At 36.7% G+C, this 14572-nt stretch overlaps 1 protein-coding gene across 3 annotated transcripts; it reads right to left on the minus strand.

Moving 5' to 3' along the window:
* Window positions 1–12: 12 nt before the first annotated feature.
* On the minus strand, window positions 13–13646 carry tmem121aa (transmembrane protein 121Aa). Of its 3 annotated transcripts, XM_046856076.1 has the most exons (3): window positions 13560–13646; window positions 13366–13449; window positions 13–4054 (listed from the first exon to the last, which is right to left on the minus strand). In XM_046856076.1, exon 3 carries the CDS (start codon window positions 3572–3574, stop codon window positions 2624–2626), a length of 951 nt encoding a protein of 316 aa, XP_046712032.1. In that variant the 5' UTR covers window positions 3575–4054; window positions 13366–13449; window positions 13560–13646; the 3' UTR covers window positions 13–2623. The 3 variants fall into 3 exon arrangements, with proteins under 3 accessions (XP_046712032.1, XP_046712033.1, XP_046712031.1); XM_046856077.1 differs by lacking the exon at window positions 13366–13449 and having other exon boundaries at window positions 13560–13638; XM_046856075.1 differs by having other exon boundaries at window positions 13366–13638.
* Between the last annotated feature and the right edge of the window lie 926 nt (window positions 13647–14572).

Here is a 14572-nt window from a genome sequence, read left to right on the forward strand (position 1 = left end):
CTATGATATTATATAAAATAAATTGAACAGACAAGAGTAATTTGCATCCCCCGGTATTTATTCCACATTCAATAAAAAATAATCAGACATTGCTTTTTAATTTCTGATTCGACTGAATATTAAAAAAATAAAAAATGAAAATGGCATGGACAAATTTGCTAGTACCACTAATGATATAAACAATTGGATTCTAGTGCTGTTTTGAAGTAACTGCTTTCTTTAATTATTATCACACGTCTTGTGATCAGTCATTCAGCTATATTTTAATAAAGAGAAGAAGTCAGTCGGCTGTTTGGTGTTATTGTGTACCCTGCACTGAACATCGAACAAAGAAAACAAGGGAGAAAGTTGTCGGAGTTGTTCAGAAAATAAAATGGACAAACGTTAAAAGTAAAGGTTATAAAGGTATATTATAAAAGGTATATTAATCCCCCCCCCAAAAAATTTTTATTTAATTGATTCATTAATTAATTAATCAATTAATTAATTAAAAAATAATAAATACAGCCTGTGACTGAAGATGCAAAACTATAATGAAAAAGGTCTGAAATGAATATATTTTAGAAAATAGAGACACGGATAATAGTGGAAGTCTGTAAGAATTAAATACTGCCTTTCGGTTTAAAAGTCTAGAAATGTATAGAATGCAGAAGGAATGTAGGAAATGGCATAGGAGTATATGCTAACCATGTGATGACATTTAAAACAAAGTTTGTGTTTTTAAATTTCTCTTAATAGCTCTTGCAAAAAGTGAGAGCCAATAGTAATAATAATAATAATAATAATAATAATAATAATAGAAATATTCATATCACACACTTACTACAAACATAGACTACATTCAAAGACAGCAGCTCAGATCAGATTTATGAGATGTCCTACTATGGTTTGTGCATGTTTAATAAAATAATTATTATGTTGTCACATCCAAAATAATTTGTATTTCTGGACACAATGGGACCAGTCTAATACGACTTCACTTGACTTAATTGCAAACCATCATCTTTCTGTGTTCTGTTTATAAATCGAACGTAAGAATGAATTCTAATTTGAGCTGCTGTGCGAACCAAGAAATAATCAACGTGTAAGTGTAAGCCCATTGGGTAGAATTCACATATGATTAGGTACAATTTTGAGATTTACCACATTTATATATACATTCATATAAAATTAATTTTGAATGAACTTTGTCAAGTATAATACGCTTTACACGTGGCAACAACATTCCTCCTGTATTTATCACACATAATGAAAACTACAGTTTTTTAATATATGCAACCCTTATTGATCACTTGAAGGTTTTTATTTTTTTTCTGTAATGAAACATACAAAAGGGTTCATACAAAAGGCGTCAAATCTGCTCTTTAATATTAAGTATATCTTTAAAAACGATTGCATTCACGTTGTTATTAACCACAGCAACACAATTCATGTTTCAAGACTTCGAGCATCCCTTACTTAACAAACTCGTAATGGTCGTGTGCGTAATTGCGACGACAATTAATTTGCACTCTTAAATTATACAGTTCTTCCCTACTCTTCTTTATTCACGTTAGTCATTCTGTCCCTTTTTACAGATACAGTATTAATGCTACTTCAGTCTCACCAAAATTCCACCCAGTACATATGATTAAACTCATTAGAACGCCCTGAAACATCCCCATCGCATTTCACTTTGGAAGTCAATGTCCACTATTCATTTATTTGCATAGGCCATGCTTTTATTTAAGAGAAGAGAGAAAAAGGTTCCTAATAAAAAGGAAGGTCAATGTCAAACATTAAGCTGAAGAAACTTCTTCACCAGCCCAAATAACCATATTCCTTGAAAGACAAAGTTCACAATAGGGTCCGTCCTAGAAAACAGACTGGATGTAAATGTTAAACAAGATGTATAAGTGTGTGTAAGTAACCTTTTGACCAATCTACCAAGATACTATTCAGCCACACTATATGGACAAAATATTGGGACACCTAAACTTTTCTGGCAATATGTGATTCTTCCCCAAATTGTTACCACAAAATTAGAAGCACCCAAGTTTATAAAATGTCTTTGGATTTGGTTGCTTTTACTTGAACTAGGAGACCCAAACCTGTTCCACCATGACAAATGCCCCATACACATATCCAGCTCTTTTAAGATATGTTTTACCTGGGTTGGAGTGGGAAATCTTGAGTGGTCTGTCTTTGAGCTCAACCCTATTGAACACCATTGGGATAAATTTGAATGCTATTGCACTCCAGGCCCCGTCACCTCACCTACATCAGCACCCGACTGTATAATAACACCCCCAATGGCTGAATAAGCACAAATCTTCACAGCCGCACTCCAAAATATAGTGTAATATCTTCCCAGAGGTTATTACAACAGCAAATGGGGACTAAATAATGGAATGAATAGGATGTTCAACAATCTTATTATCAGGTGTCCATAATCTATTATCTATATAATGTACAACATGAGGTAAAAATTTTAATTAAATGAAATTTACTTACACCTATCATATATGAACTTGCAAAAGTGAATAAACAGCTCACATTTGTGTTCATTCTACTTCAGTGTCCAACATCCCAAAATCTTTTCAGTGGGATTTGACCCTAAATGTTTAGCATTTCTGAGCTTTGGTCACGTGTCAATGATCTCATGAGGGGCTGATGACTCTTCTGGAAAGTTAGTAGTAGGATTTGGCAGCTTTTGATTGTGTGGCCCTGAGTTCTGCTGTATCTCCATAGCAATGGTTCCAGGGTCTTGTGGCAAGAATTCCTTAGCCTGCCGATGATACTCCAGGAATGTACAGGCTTTGGTGGCTAAGGCCACAATGTTCTTACCTATAAAGATTGTGGAGACTCGGCTGTCCTGAAAAAGCACCATATTGACTCCACGGATGAGAACGGTAACAATGTTAATGGCGACCAGGCTGAGCACAGGGTAAAGCATCATCTTTTTTGGGGACATGTGCTCAACTTGCAAACTGATTTCGCTGAGAGAGATACACGGCAAAACCAGCAGAAGAATGTAACAGTAGAAGAACATTAGTCCCTCAGCCCAGATGGGCAGTCCCGTCCGCTGTGGTTCCCATAAGTTAGCTTGGATGTCCAGTACATCCAGTAAGTCCAGTGCCACCCAGAACAATCTACCTCGCATGTCTTCTTTTCTCCGGAACGTTCTTACATAATCCATGCTATCCAAAGCCACCAAGACAAAATACAGCCCAGGAACACAGACCGAAAGCAGCAGAGTCAAAGCTTTCCGAGCGACCGTCTCCGCAGTCTGACGCTCAGCCTTGTAGTTTTGAAAAACAAAGTACAGTTTAATCTCCAGGACAAAGATATAGAGGAACCAGAGGATCATGGCATAGCCACGCTTTGCAGTCTTCACCTCGGCCCCTACCCAAACAGTAACATAGCGCAGAACAATGAGGAAGCAAATGTCCCCTACCAATACAATGATGCAAACGCCAATCTTACGTGGACCCTGGTTCTGCTCCACCAGGTAAGCGTCCATGATGGCCATGCTGGTCATGATGACGATGGTAGTGAGACACACATGCTGCTTGTCAGGGGGAGGCAAAACCATAGTGAGAATTCTACTGCTCTGACCCCACAATTTATAAAAATAATATTACATAACAGGAATAGTACTTCTGGTACTAAAAGAACACGTTCTAGCAATCCATTGGCGTCTCTGGAAATGTCATGGGTTCTGGTGCTTGCACAGTTTTTTCAATGGCGGTGTACTTCATGTGCCTCCAAGATTGTCCAGTGAAATATTTGCAGACTTTTGGTCAAGAGCTTGTCTTTTGGCTGAGACAAGCTCTTGCCCGATAGACACAGATCCACTCATCTGTGTCAGCTAGGCAACATTAACACAATGGCAGTGCTGGTCAACCCTGGCTCCATGCAGCCACAGTTCCGCTAGTGCAGTATGCTTACAAGCTCAAATACACTCTGTTTCAGCTACTCTGGAGTCTATCATTGCTGTGACATTTAGTGGGTCATTGTTTGGCCTGGATATGAAGCCACTGGTTGCCTTGTGAATTTTCCTGGATCATGGATTCTGCCAAAAAGAAAAAAAGGAAGTCAGTCAGGTAAGTAAATAGTGCAGAGAAATCTTATGTTTTTCTGTGTGATACATTCATTCAGCATAACAAAAAGGGGTCACTTGTGCATTGTGGTTTCATCCAGAACTCAATCTTAAAGAAAAGGAATTTATAACATTTTAATTGTTAAATCTTTTCCTGTCTAAAAATTTATTTTTATTGGGATACAAAATAAACTAAATCGAGGAATTCTATACTGATCGGGGTCGTGATAGTACCCGGGAAATGTCCAGCTCCAGATCGTAATGCGAGAATACACCTAGGAGGCACACCAGCCCATCACAGGCCACACACACACACACACACACACACACACACACACACACACACACACACACACACAAAAGACCCACTTATTCACACCTTTCAGCATTGGCAAGTCACCTACTGGAGGTCATGACCATGTATCAACAATGGATGAATGAAAACGCTGCCGTATACAGAATGCATTTGAAAATATCTCCACCTGATAGTCCAGAGCTGCTTCCATAGCAACTATATTATATTAAGAGAGCAATGATAATGAGACGTGATGAGCCGTTAGCAGTAGGGAACTTTCACACTTCTGGGAGGTGTGAGCAAGTAAGAGAGAGCATTGCAGTGATGTGCATAAAGGAAAGGCAATGACATACATATGGTTCAAGGATACACATTAAATCTACACTTGTATATAATGATAAGAGTGTATTCCAAGCGAAGGAAATGCTTGAAAAAACACGGAACGAGGTGCAACACACAATTCCTAAAAATACTGATTTTGACACACAGCTCTTGACTAAACACACATTACACTTAAATAAATACTGGAACCCAGGCACTAGAGAATTTTTTTTGTATAAAATATTGCAATCAGGGATCCCGCCAGGTCTCCTCACTTCACACACACAAATTACCTTCCATTTTACTATACGCAGAGGTAAAGGCTGTAGAGGTGCAGTTTTAAATCAAGAACTTAATTAAACCGGCAACTTACAGGGGGTAATATGTGGACTGAAGCAGTACAGAATGAGCTCATCAGGCCAATCAATGCACAAAAAGGGCACATTAACATCAATAGCAAGTGCACTAAGAGGCTGCTGTCTTTATCCCCTTCAGTTAATTCATTATATTAATATAGCCACTGCACCATGTAGTCATTTTTTATAGATCATGACTGTCAATGTTTCTGGCCAATACTAGGGTTAGATATGATTTCAGTTGCAGAGTAAATGTAGGCTACATATAGATGTGGACAAGGTAGGTGGTCCTGGCCCAAATTTTCAATGAAATAACTTAAAAAAAGTAATGTGTGTCCAACATTGCTTATTTTATATAAAACACACGTTTTGATTTTTACTTAAATAAAAAAGCATAGACAAAAATGATGGCACCCACAACCTAATATTCTGTGTCACAACCTTTAGGAGCAACCACTAAAAACTATTCATTTTTGTAGCTCTCAGGGAGACTTCTACACCTGCCTACAGGTCTTCTGGCCCACTTTTTTTTAATGAGCACATTCCTCCCCAGTTCAAAAGGAGCATTCTTCAGACTGCATGTTTCAACTCTATCCAGAGATACTGATAAGATTCAGATCAGGGCTCATAGGAGACCACTTTAAAATACTGGGAGCTGTATTTTAGCTGTATGTTTCATTCATTATCCTGTTGGAGGAACCATGAGCTGTGACTGAAGCTAGAAGATGGAGCTTTAAGATGAGGGTCAGTATGTTTTACTCCAGAACAGCTTGGAAGTCTTGAAATATTCTTGTGCCCTGCACTGATTCAAAGCTTCTAGTGCCAGACGCAGCAAAGCAGCACCATGACAAAATCAAGCGTTCTCCATTCATTTGGCATGGGCTTTAGTGCTAATGCGTCAATACTATTTTGCAATACAAAAACCGACATGTTAATTTCTAATTTTGGATTTAAGAGAACAAATGACTCATTTAAATATTAACTTCTCTAAAGGTTTTTACTTCATTTTACCATGACGCTCTTTCTTCTACCCTGGATAATTTTGCTCTCTGTCGGGGGTTTGTGTTTTCTGATAAAGAGGAAACAGTTAGTCGGTCATGCCATCTCGCAATTTGGGAGGCACTAGCATTATCAGATTAACTCGCAAACAACCACGACTCATTTTCCATGGCTTTAAAGGGAAAGTCAACGATTTACCCTTTTTTGTTTTGTCTCTTTTTTTTGTTTCACGACACACACCAGCTGCATTAAACTCTAGCCCAGATATCATGCTTGCCATGCTCGTTCACATCTCCATAGAAATCACACTTTTTTTATACACCATGAAAAGTTATTTATAAAATTATCTACAAACGTGATTGTGTAACATACCGTTGCCAAACAAGAAATGATGTATCATGATATAACTTTTTTAGTTATACTACACTTAATATACCTAAACTTGACACTTGTTTTATTAATTTACTTAATTTTTATCCTTATATAAAATTTTTCATGTTTAAATGTTAAAAAGCATCGGAAACACAAATATATCAGTCTTACTTTCCCACTGTCTCGTATCTCATTTTAGGGAAGTGTAATTACGGGTGGCTCAATCCTTCCGTTTTGGTAGTAACCCTGCATTAAAAAGGATTTTCACTCTCCCGTGTGATCGCTAGCTGTTGAATCATTGCTCAGCTGATACCAAAAACAGATTCAGATGGAAGTGTGCTGGTGCTCTAGCTCCTGCCAGGAGCGAATACTTTGCTTCGTGTACTGTGTGGCATGTTGAGTCACTTGTTTATTGTGAGCTGTAACCATAGAGGATGAATACTTGGTCAGCGAACTCATTAAAACGTAGGGGGCTTTTCTTAATAAAGCAAATTTAACAAAACATTTTGGGACAGGGACAGCATTTATTATTTCGGAATCAAAAATAGTAAAATACTAGCATGAAATATGTACATAATGTACACAAATTGCAATTTTATGACAAATTTGTATATTATAATCATCTTAACTTTCAAATTACTATTCTGACAAAAGTAATCAATGTCTAGCACTGATGTCTGCCCTTTAAACCTGTAAGGCAAGAGTGTGTCCTATTTTTGAAAAGTATCATATACTTCCTAAACAGTACTGTATTTTCCAGACTATAAGCCGCTACTTTTTCCCCACGCTTTGAACCCCGCGACTTAAACAACAAAAAGGCTAATTTATGGATTTTTCCTTGGCTTTTCCCGATTTCACAAACTTCAAGACAAAAAACTAAACCCCATAACATTAGACCAATGAAATTGCCGAACGGGTTCAGGGAACCAATGAAACTCTTTATATTAAATCAGATGCGCTCCCACTGAATCGGGCTGCGCCACATCATAAATATGGATGATGTTCCGCTGACGTTTGACCTGCCGCTCACTCGGACTGTCTACAGGAAATACGAATCATTCGTCACTCTGAAAACAACCGGGCATGAAAAAACGCACTTCACCTGTGTTCTGAGCTGCACGGCATCGGGAGAAAAGCTTCACCGATGGTGATTTTTAAACGCACGACGATGCCAAAAGATAAACTTTTTTTTTGTGAAATGAAGGAGGAAGACAGTGAACAATGACGTTCTTGGAAGGCTACTGTTTAGATACAAGTCGTGTTACAGACACTGTCTTTCATTAAAGCCTGTGTAAAGTTCATTAGTTTCAATGTAGACGGCTTATAGACAGGTGCGGTTTATTTATGTTCAGAATAAAAATCTTTGTCAAATTCAGCATCCCTTTCTACATTTAGTCTTCATTTTCTGTTATAGTAACCGCCACTCATCTAAGAAGATTACATTTTGGAGCGTGCTTGTGGAGAATGCTCATTTAGCCACGTGTGTGTTAGTAACATCAGGTTCTGATGTAGGGTGAGGAGAGGTGAACTGAGGTGCAGTCAACATTACAATTCACCCCCAAGTTGTTCAATAGGGTTGAGGTCAGAGCTCTATAGCAGGATATCTTTCACTCGAAACCATTTATAACATATCTTCATGTTATCTTTATTATCATTCTGCAGCAGATTTGTAGTTCAAGTGAAAAAACTGTGACAGTGCAGGAAATTGTTTTTTTACTATAAAACCCCCTGCAGATCTTGAGACAATAGTCTTTCTGTGGCCCAGTACCAAATGATCCATGGCTCGGTAACAACTTGCACCCCTGTGGTTGGGGACCCTTGTGTCTAAAGTAAAGGCATTGAAGTCTCAAGTCTTATAAAGTCCAAGTCAAGAGCTTAACTCTTTAAAAGTTCCTAAACAAGTTATAAACTTTCATTCTGGCTATGTAGTTGGTAGTAAGTTCAATGTTCACCACTTTCTACACTATACAACTATATAATATATTTGAGAAACACATGAGAAACTATTTACATTAAGGGCATCTATCTCTGTTCCCTTTCGCATGCAGTGGAACATACTTTGATGCATTTCAAATGGCAAATAAAAGTTTAATATTCTTCTGATATTCTTGAACTTTAATGTGCATATGGACCTGTAGGTAAGGAACTACAATGGGAGCATAGCTACCACATAGTGCCTCAGTTATGAGCAAATGAGCAGTTTTTATTCTTAATATCCAGTGGATTTGCTTTCTGACAGGCTAAACATTGACTTTGGGAATGATGATTGATGCTGATTTGATGAGAATTAATTGCTTTGTTGGTGAACAAAGAGCAGTTGATTTACTGTACACTTTGGCTTTAAAAATAAATCTTTTCAAGTCTTTCCAAGGGGTACGGGCTCAAGTCCAAGTGAACTCACAAGTCATTGATGTCCAAGTCAAAGCCGTCTTCTTTAATTATGACAAGTAAATTTGTGATTTTGCCCCCCCAACAATGGTTATTGCACAATCAGTTGTAAAGCTGATTGGTTAAGAAACCTTTTGAATTTGTATGGTATATTAACATTTAAATAGAATCAGGTCTAATCCCAGGTGGGCAATGGACAAGAGACTGAAAGGGTGTTGATAGACCCGACCCTAGAAACAGAACCAAGAAATGTCACTTTCCATCTGTTGAAAGAGTTTGAGTGAGGGTTTGAAATGGAAAAGTGAGGACTAGATAAGTCAGGTTAATTAGTTCTTTTCATTTATCACACATTTACTAACAAAATACTCTTTCATGTTTGCCAAGGATATATGTTAGATCTGCCAGAAACACGGATAAGTCTTAAATGTATGAGTGGATTACTTGTAACTAAGCAACAAGGTTTTTTCTTAGGTGCTGAGACGGTGTATAAATAGATTCAATTATTTGTATGCATTTTCAAGCTCAGGCTCACGTTATACAGCCTGGAAACTTAATGCCACCTATGCATATGCACATCTATTTTCACATGCTGTATATATATATATACACAAGTATGAGAACATGTAAAAAATAAATACTCTAATATTGGCATTCATTCAAAAGGGCACATGCTATCAGGTCCAACTCTGTGTAATACATCTTATGTAAATGACCTGAATGCTTCCGTTATTGTCAGATTAGAAAATAATAAGTGCTTCATGACTGGAGGCACAATGACAGCACAGCACTGAAAATGTGCTTTCAATGGATGAAAAAATGATTTAATTTGTAAATTATTCTTAAAAATTCAGCCTAAAACAACAAAAAAGTTTTTCATTTCAATGACATTTTCCAAAATTGTAAAAGATTACACACACATAGTATAGTAATGAAAACATTCATAAAACATTTATTCATGGAGAATATAAAAATCTTCCATCACTCCTCTTTAATAGCCAAAAAAGCAGTGGTTCCGATCCACTAAGCTGCATGATGTCTAGAGCACAGTATTAGTCTGAGACAGTGTAGAAAGCATGGCGTTCTCTCAAAGTGATCGAGTCTCATTTAGACTTAATAGAAAGTTCAACTATAAGTGGATGCAGAGCGAGCAGCACAGTGAATGATGCATCGTTTTGTTGCATAGGAGGAACATGAAATGGTTTAGCTGTTATGAGTCATGCTGGTAGATATATAACATTATTACACATATTGAAGAAATGTATTTGGAGAAATACACACGATTTTTCAATGAATCAATGGATGATGTCACAATATATATATATATATATATATATATATATATATATATATATATATATATATATATATATATATATATACACATATACTGTATTGAGTCTATATATACAAAAACACATATCAGGGCTGTCAACCGGTTAAAATATTAAATCGTGATTATTATTGCACAATTAACTCGATTTATCGCAACTTAGTCAGAAACATTGTAATTATGGTGTTTTAAATTACTGAAGTTAATTCATCAGAATCACCAGTAAAATAAATGTTTAGTGATTAAAAATATTTTTTTATTAGAGTTATTATTTTTTTTTTTTTTTATATTTGAGTAAAGAAAGGACATCGTGAATAAATGTGTTGCATTGAAAGTTTTAATTTAGCCTTTTTATATTTATTTATTTATATATTTTTTAAAATATATAAATGCAGCGCGCATTTCTGTTTGACTATTTGTATTAAAAATATACATAAATATAAAAAAAGGTACAATTAAAATACTCAACGCAACTCGCATTTATTCAAGACGTCCTTTCTTTACTCAGATATAAAAAAAAATTACTCGAATGAAAAATTCTTTTTAATCATTGAACATCTGTTTTACTGATGCGCCAAGTCTCAAATCAAACACCAAAATCCACCATAATTCTTCTTCTTCTTCTTCTATATTGGCGGTTCGCATTCTTAAGCAGAGCATTAGCACCATCTACTGTGGTAATGGATCCGAGACTTATATCCCTATTCCCTAGACCAAAAAACCACCATGATGACCACGTCCGGCAATTAAATCCGTCCGTGTGGAAACATAGCAAAAGTGATTAAAAAGTTCAGTTTGGTGTCCTGATGATTTTCTTAATTTAAAACACCATAATTTCTTTAAAATATTTACAAGAATATTTTGTCTTCAGCCTTATTATAAGTTAATCGAGAGGGTCTGGTTTGATCTTTTAAATGGATACAATATCAAATTAGCCTGGAAATGGAATAAAATATCTATGGCGAACGATCAAAAAACGTAAACCTAAAAAAGACCAATATGAGTCTACCTCAAGAACCTTGAGCAAAAGAAGGAGGAATTCACATCTTGGGACTATTTAAAAAAATCCACACATGATCAAACCATGAAGCCTGGAGCTGTGAGACAGCAATGCTACCATGGCACTAAAATGCTACACAAAAAACAAACTAATTTGATAACTAAAGTAATTTATCACTTTTAAAGGACTAGTAACATCCAAGTTCTCCATCGGCACCCTACGTTCAAGTAAATCTTTCAGTGATTACTTATAGCCGTGTGGACGCAGATCTGGTGTGCGGCTTCAGTGTCATTCAGTCGTGTACATTTAAAGCTTAGGTACAGTTTACATATGAATAGGTTTAGGACCTGAAAAATCTACAACATATCATGTGATTTTATTAGTGTATAGTTTAAAGTGTTGCTGACAGTTACAGTTCCCTCCACTGATATTGGCACTCTGGGTAAATATGAGCGGTGAAGTCTGTGAAAAACTGCCTTACTTGTAAATTTTTTTTTAATAAAGTCTAAAAAAAAACCCTATTGCAAACAATATTTTATTTGAATAAAACTTACAAATTAATGGGACCCATAATACTTTGTGCTACTTTCCTTTGCCAAGCTAAGCTCTGGATCTATATTGCCTGTTGAGGTTGGAGAACACATGGTAAGCGATGTGAAAAGATTCCTCCAGAACTTCTTTGTGTTTTTTATTTAGAGAGAAAAAGAAGCGGCTATAACGTAAGTGCTAACAGGAACTGTCTTGTCTCTTGGACATTTCACAGTGGAGGTGTTTCATTGATAAATGAAGCTGGGTTTCTGACTTCATGTTTTGACCCATGTAAAGCACATACAATTTTGTCCTGCTTTTTAAAGACCGCATTGAATGCAGGCTGTGAGGAAGAACGTCACTGGTTGGACATATTAAATGTCCACGCTCTGGCAAAAGTGATAAGCCTGGTTAACAAGTTAACAAGTTAACTGGGGCTTGTTTGTGAGAAAAAAATGAAAAATATATAGTGAACAAACGAAAAAACTGCTGACTAACAGCTCGGCTGATATACGCTTGTCGATCATTCAGTTTGCCACAAATGCACCATCAGTTTGCCAAAGATGGTGCATTTGAAAAAAGTGTGTAGCACCAAGACAAGCCTCAAGCTACGCTCAATTAAACAGCTCATCAATGGGGCCAAGCAACTAGAGACTGAAACTAGTGACTTCCTGTAACGAGTCACTGGCGATCATGTGAAATCTGTGCGTGTCCTGTGACGTGCCGAGGTGAATTACAAAAACAGAAGATCGACTTGCAGCAACGTCCAATAGCAGTGTGCACATGATCTGACTACCAGTCTGAGTGAAGACTCTTGTCAACTTATATAAATGTATCGAACCAATGGCATTTGAAATACCTCAAATACACTCACTGGCGCCTCCATGGGTGTAATTACGTAACTTATGGTAAGAATAAGTAAATAAACGAGTCGAAAGGTCTTTCGAGTCACTGGGATGAAGCAAAATGACCACCACTATTCTTAGCATTACATGAAATTGTAAATGCATGCATGACATAATGCAAAGCTGTGGGACAATAGGAATAAAACACTTCACGACTGTCTCGACTTGATTTGGTCAGGGTGTACCTGATGTCCTTCCACTGAATACACCCAATTCATTGTATACACCATGCACACTAACACACTCACTTCCTGGTATTTTCTGTTTTTAAGTATAAGGATAATAAAGAATCAGCAGAAACCTACATGGGGGAAAAAACTCTTGACTGACTGCAATGATTAAGGGATTAAACAGAAGAGGTTTGCTGTATTAAGCAGACAATCAACTTCTCATTCAGGTCGAGCCCCATTTACACACCATCTAGATGTTGATTAATTTCTTATTACAGCATGCCTCAGTAGATGTGCATTATTCTTTACTGATCAATCAGATCACCTGAGCAGGGAATCTTTTTGACCAGTAGAACATATTAGAATGTAATGCACTTATCATGCAAATGAACCAGGACCTTCTAAACCACTATGAAAATATTATGCTTCAACAAAAGTTTCAACATGTAGTCAATGTGTGCTATTTCTCCAGCCACTGTGAAGCATCTGCTTCGTTACTCTGCATGCACGCATCATTTGGCACTTGCTAGAGGTGATGGAAAGAAAAGAAAAACAGCAGAAAGCATGATCATCATTTCATCACGCAAAGGGGTTCGGAGCAGAGAAGATAAAGCTCCTACCCCAGACTCTCCTACACCAGACTGCTGCTGGGTTCCGGCGTCCACAATCCTGAGTCGTGAACTGATTGCAGCTTTGAATTCTCTCTTCTCCATAAAATCCCGGCAGATAGAGAATCAAGAGCGATTTCCATCTAAAAACGAACAAACAAAACAAAACAAACAAACAAACAAATATAAAACCCCTTCTCCCTCACCTCTTGAACATCAGCTATGGAATAGAAGGAGCACGCTCAGGCGCATCAGCGGTCTGCCTGGTCCAATCCTATTTCTCTCTCCCTCCTGATTCAGTGTCTCATTCTCCTTTCACGCCCTCGGCAGGGAGCCTAATTTATTGCCAATTTGCTTATGTCAAGTGTCAGCCCCCCTAGCCAACCCCCCCCCTCCCCAGACTCCCTGACTTCATTAAAAAAAAATTCCATGATCAATGAGTGTAAACGCAAAGTGATACAGATTTCATTTTTACTTTGGGACCTCGATGTGTAGCATCAAATATTCCCATTATTATTATTATTATTATTATTATTATTATTATTATTATTATTATTATTATTTAGAAGTATTTATCACACACACACACACACACACACACACACACACAACAGGCATATATTAGGTAGCAATGGAACATTTTATCCTCAGTACACATATATATATATATATATATATATATAGTATCTGTTACATTTTTCAGTCACTTCGCCTTTTATAGTATAATATGCAACAAACTAAGTAATTTAAATAATATAAAGATTACGGACTTATTGTGTAGATGATCAGAACGTATTTAATAGGTTGCCTAGCCTTTAATGCTTTAATAGACGCTTGTGTTTCTTTTGTTTCTATGCAATAAACTAGGCATGAAGATTTATTCTGATATTTGATATATATATATATATATATATATATATATATATATATATATATATATATATATATATATATACCTTTCCTCTTGTAAAACTTGCCAAATTTGTTCTTTACTAATTTGAGATTTGTTTCATGAGATCCAGTTCATCACAGAGCAGCTCAATAGGATTTAGATTTGGTGCCATGGCAGGCTTTTCCACGATAGATAACATTTCAGCTAAATGTTTGCTCTCTAAATGTTTACAGATCTTGGGTGTATGCCTCGTCTTGTTATATTGTGAAGTTGGGTCCTATTAGCTGCAGTCCAGATGGATTTGCATGGTGTTGAAGTATGGAATGG

Source organism: Silurus meridionalis, chromosome 8 (genome assembly GCF_014805685.1).
Source record: "Silurus meridionalis isolate SWU-2019-XX chromosome 8, ASM1480568v1, whole genome shotgun sequence".
Taxonomy (NCBI): Eukaryota; Metazoa; Chordata; class Actinopteri; order Siluriformes; family Siluridae; genus Silurus; species Silurus meridionalis.

What these genes read in the sequence shown, in the direction of transcription:
- tmem121aa (XM_046856076.1), bottom strand. Translation starts at nt 3,574, where the DNA reads ATGGTTTTGCCTCCCCCTGACAAGCAGCATGTGTGTCTCACTACCATC.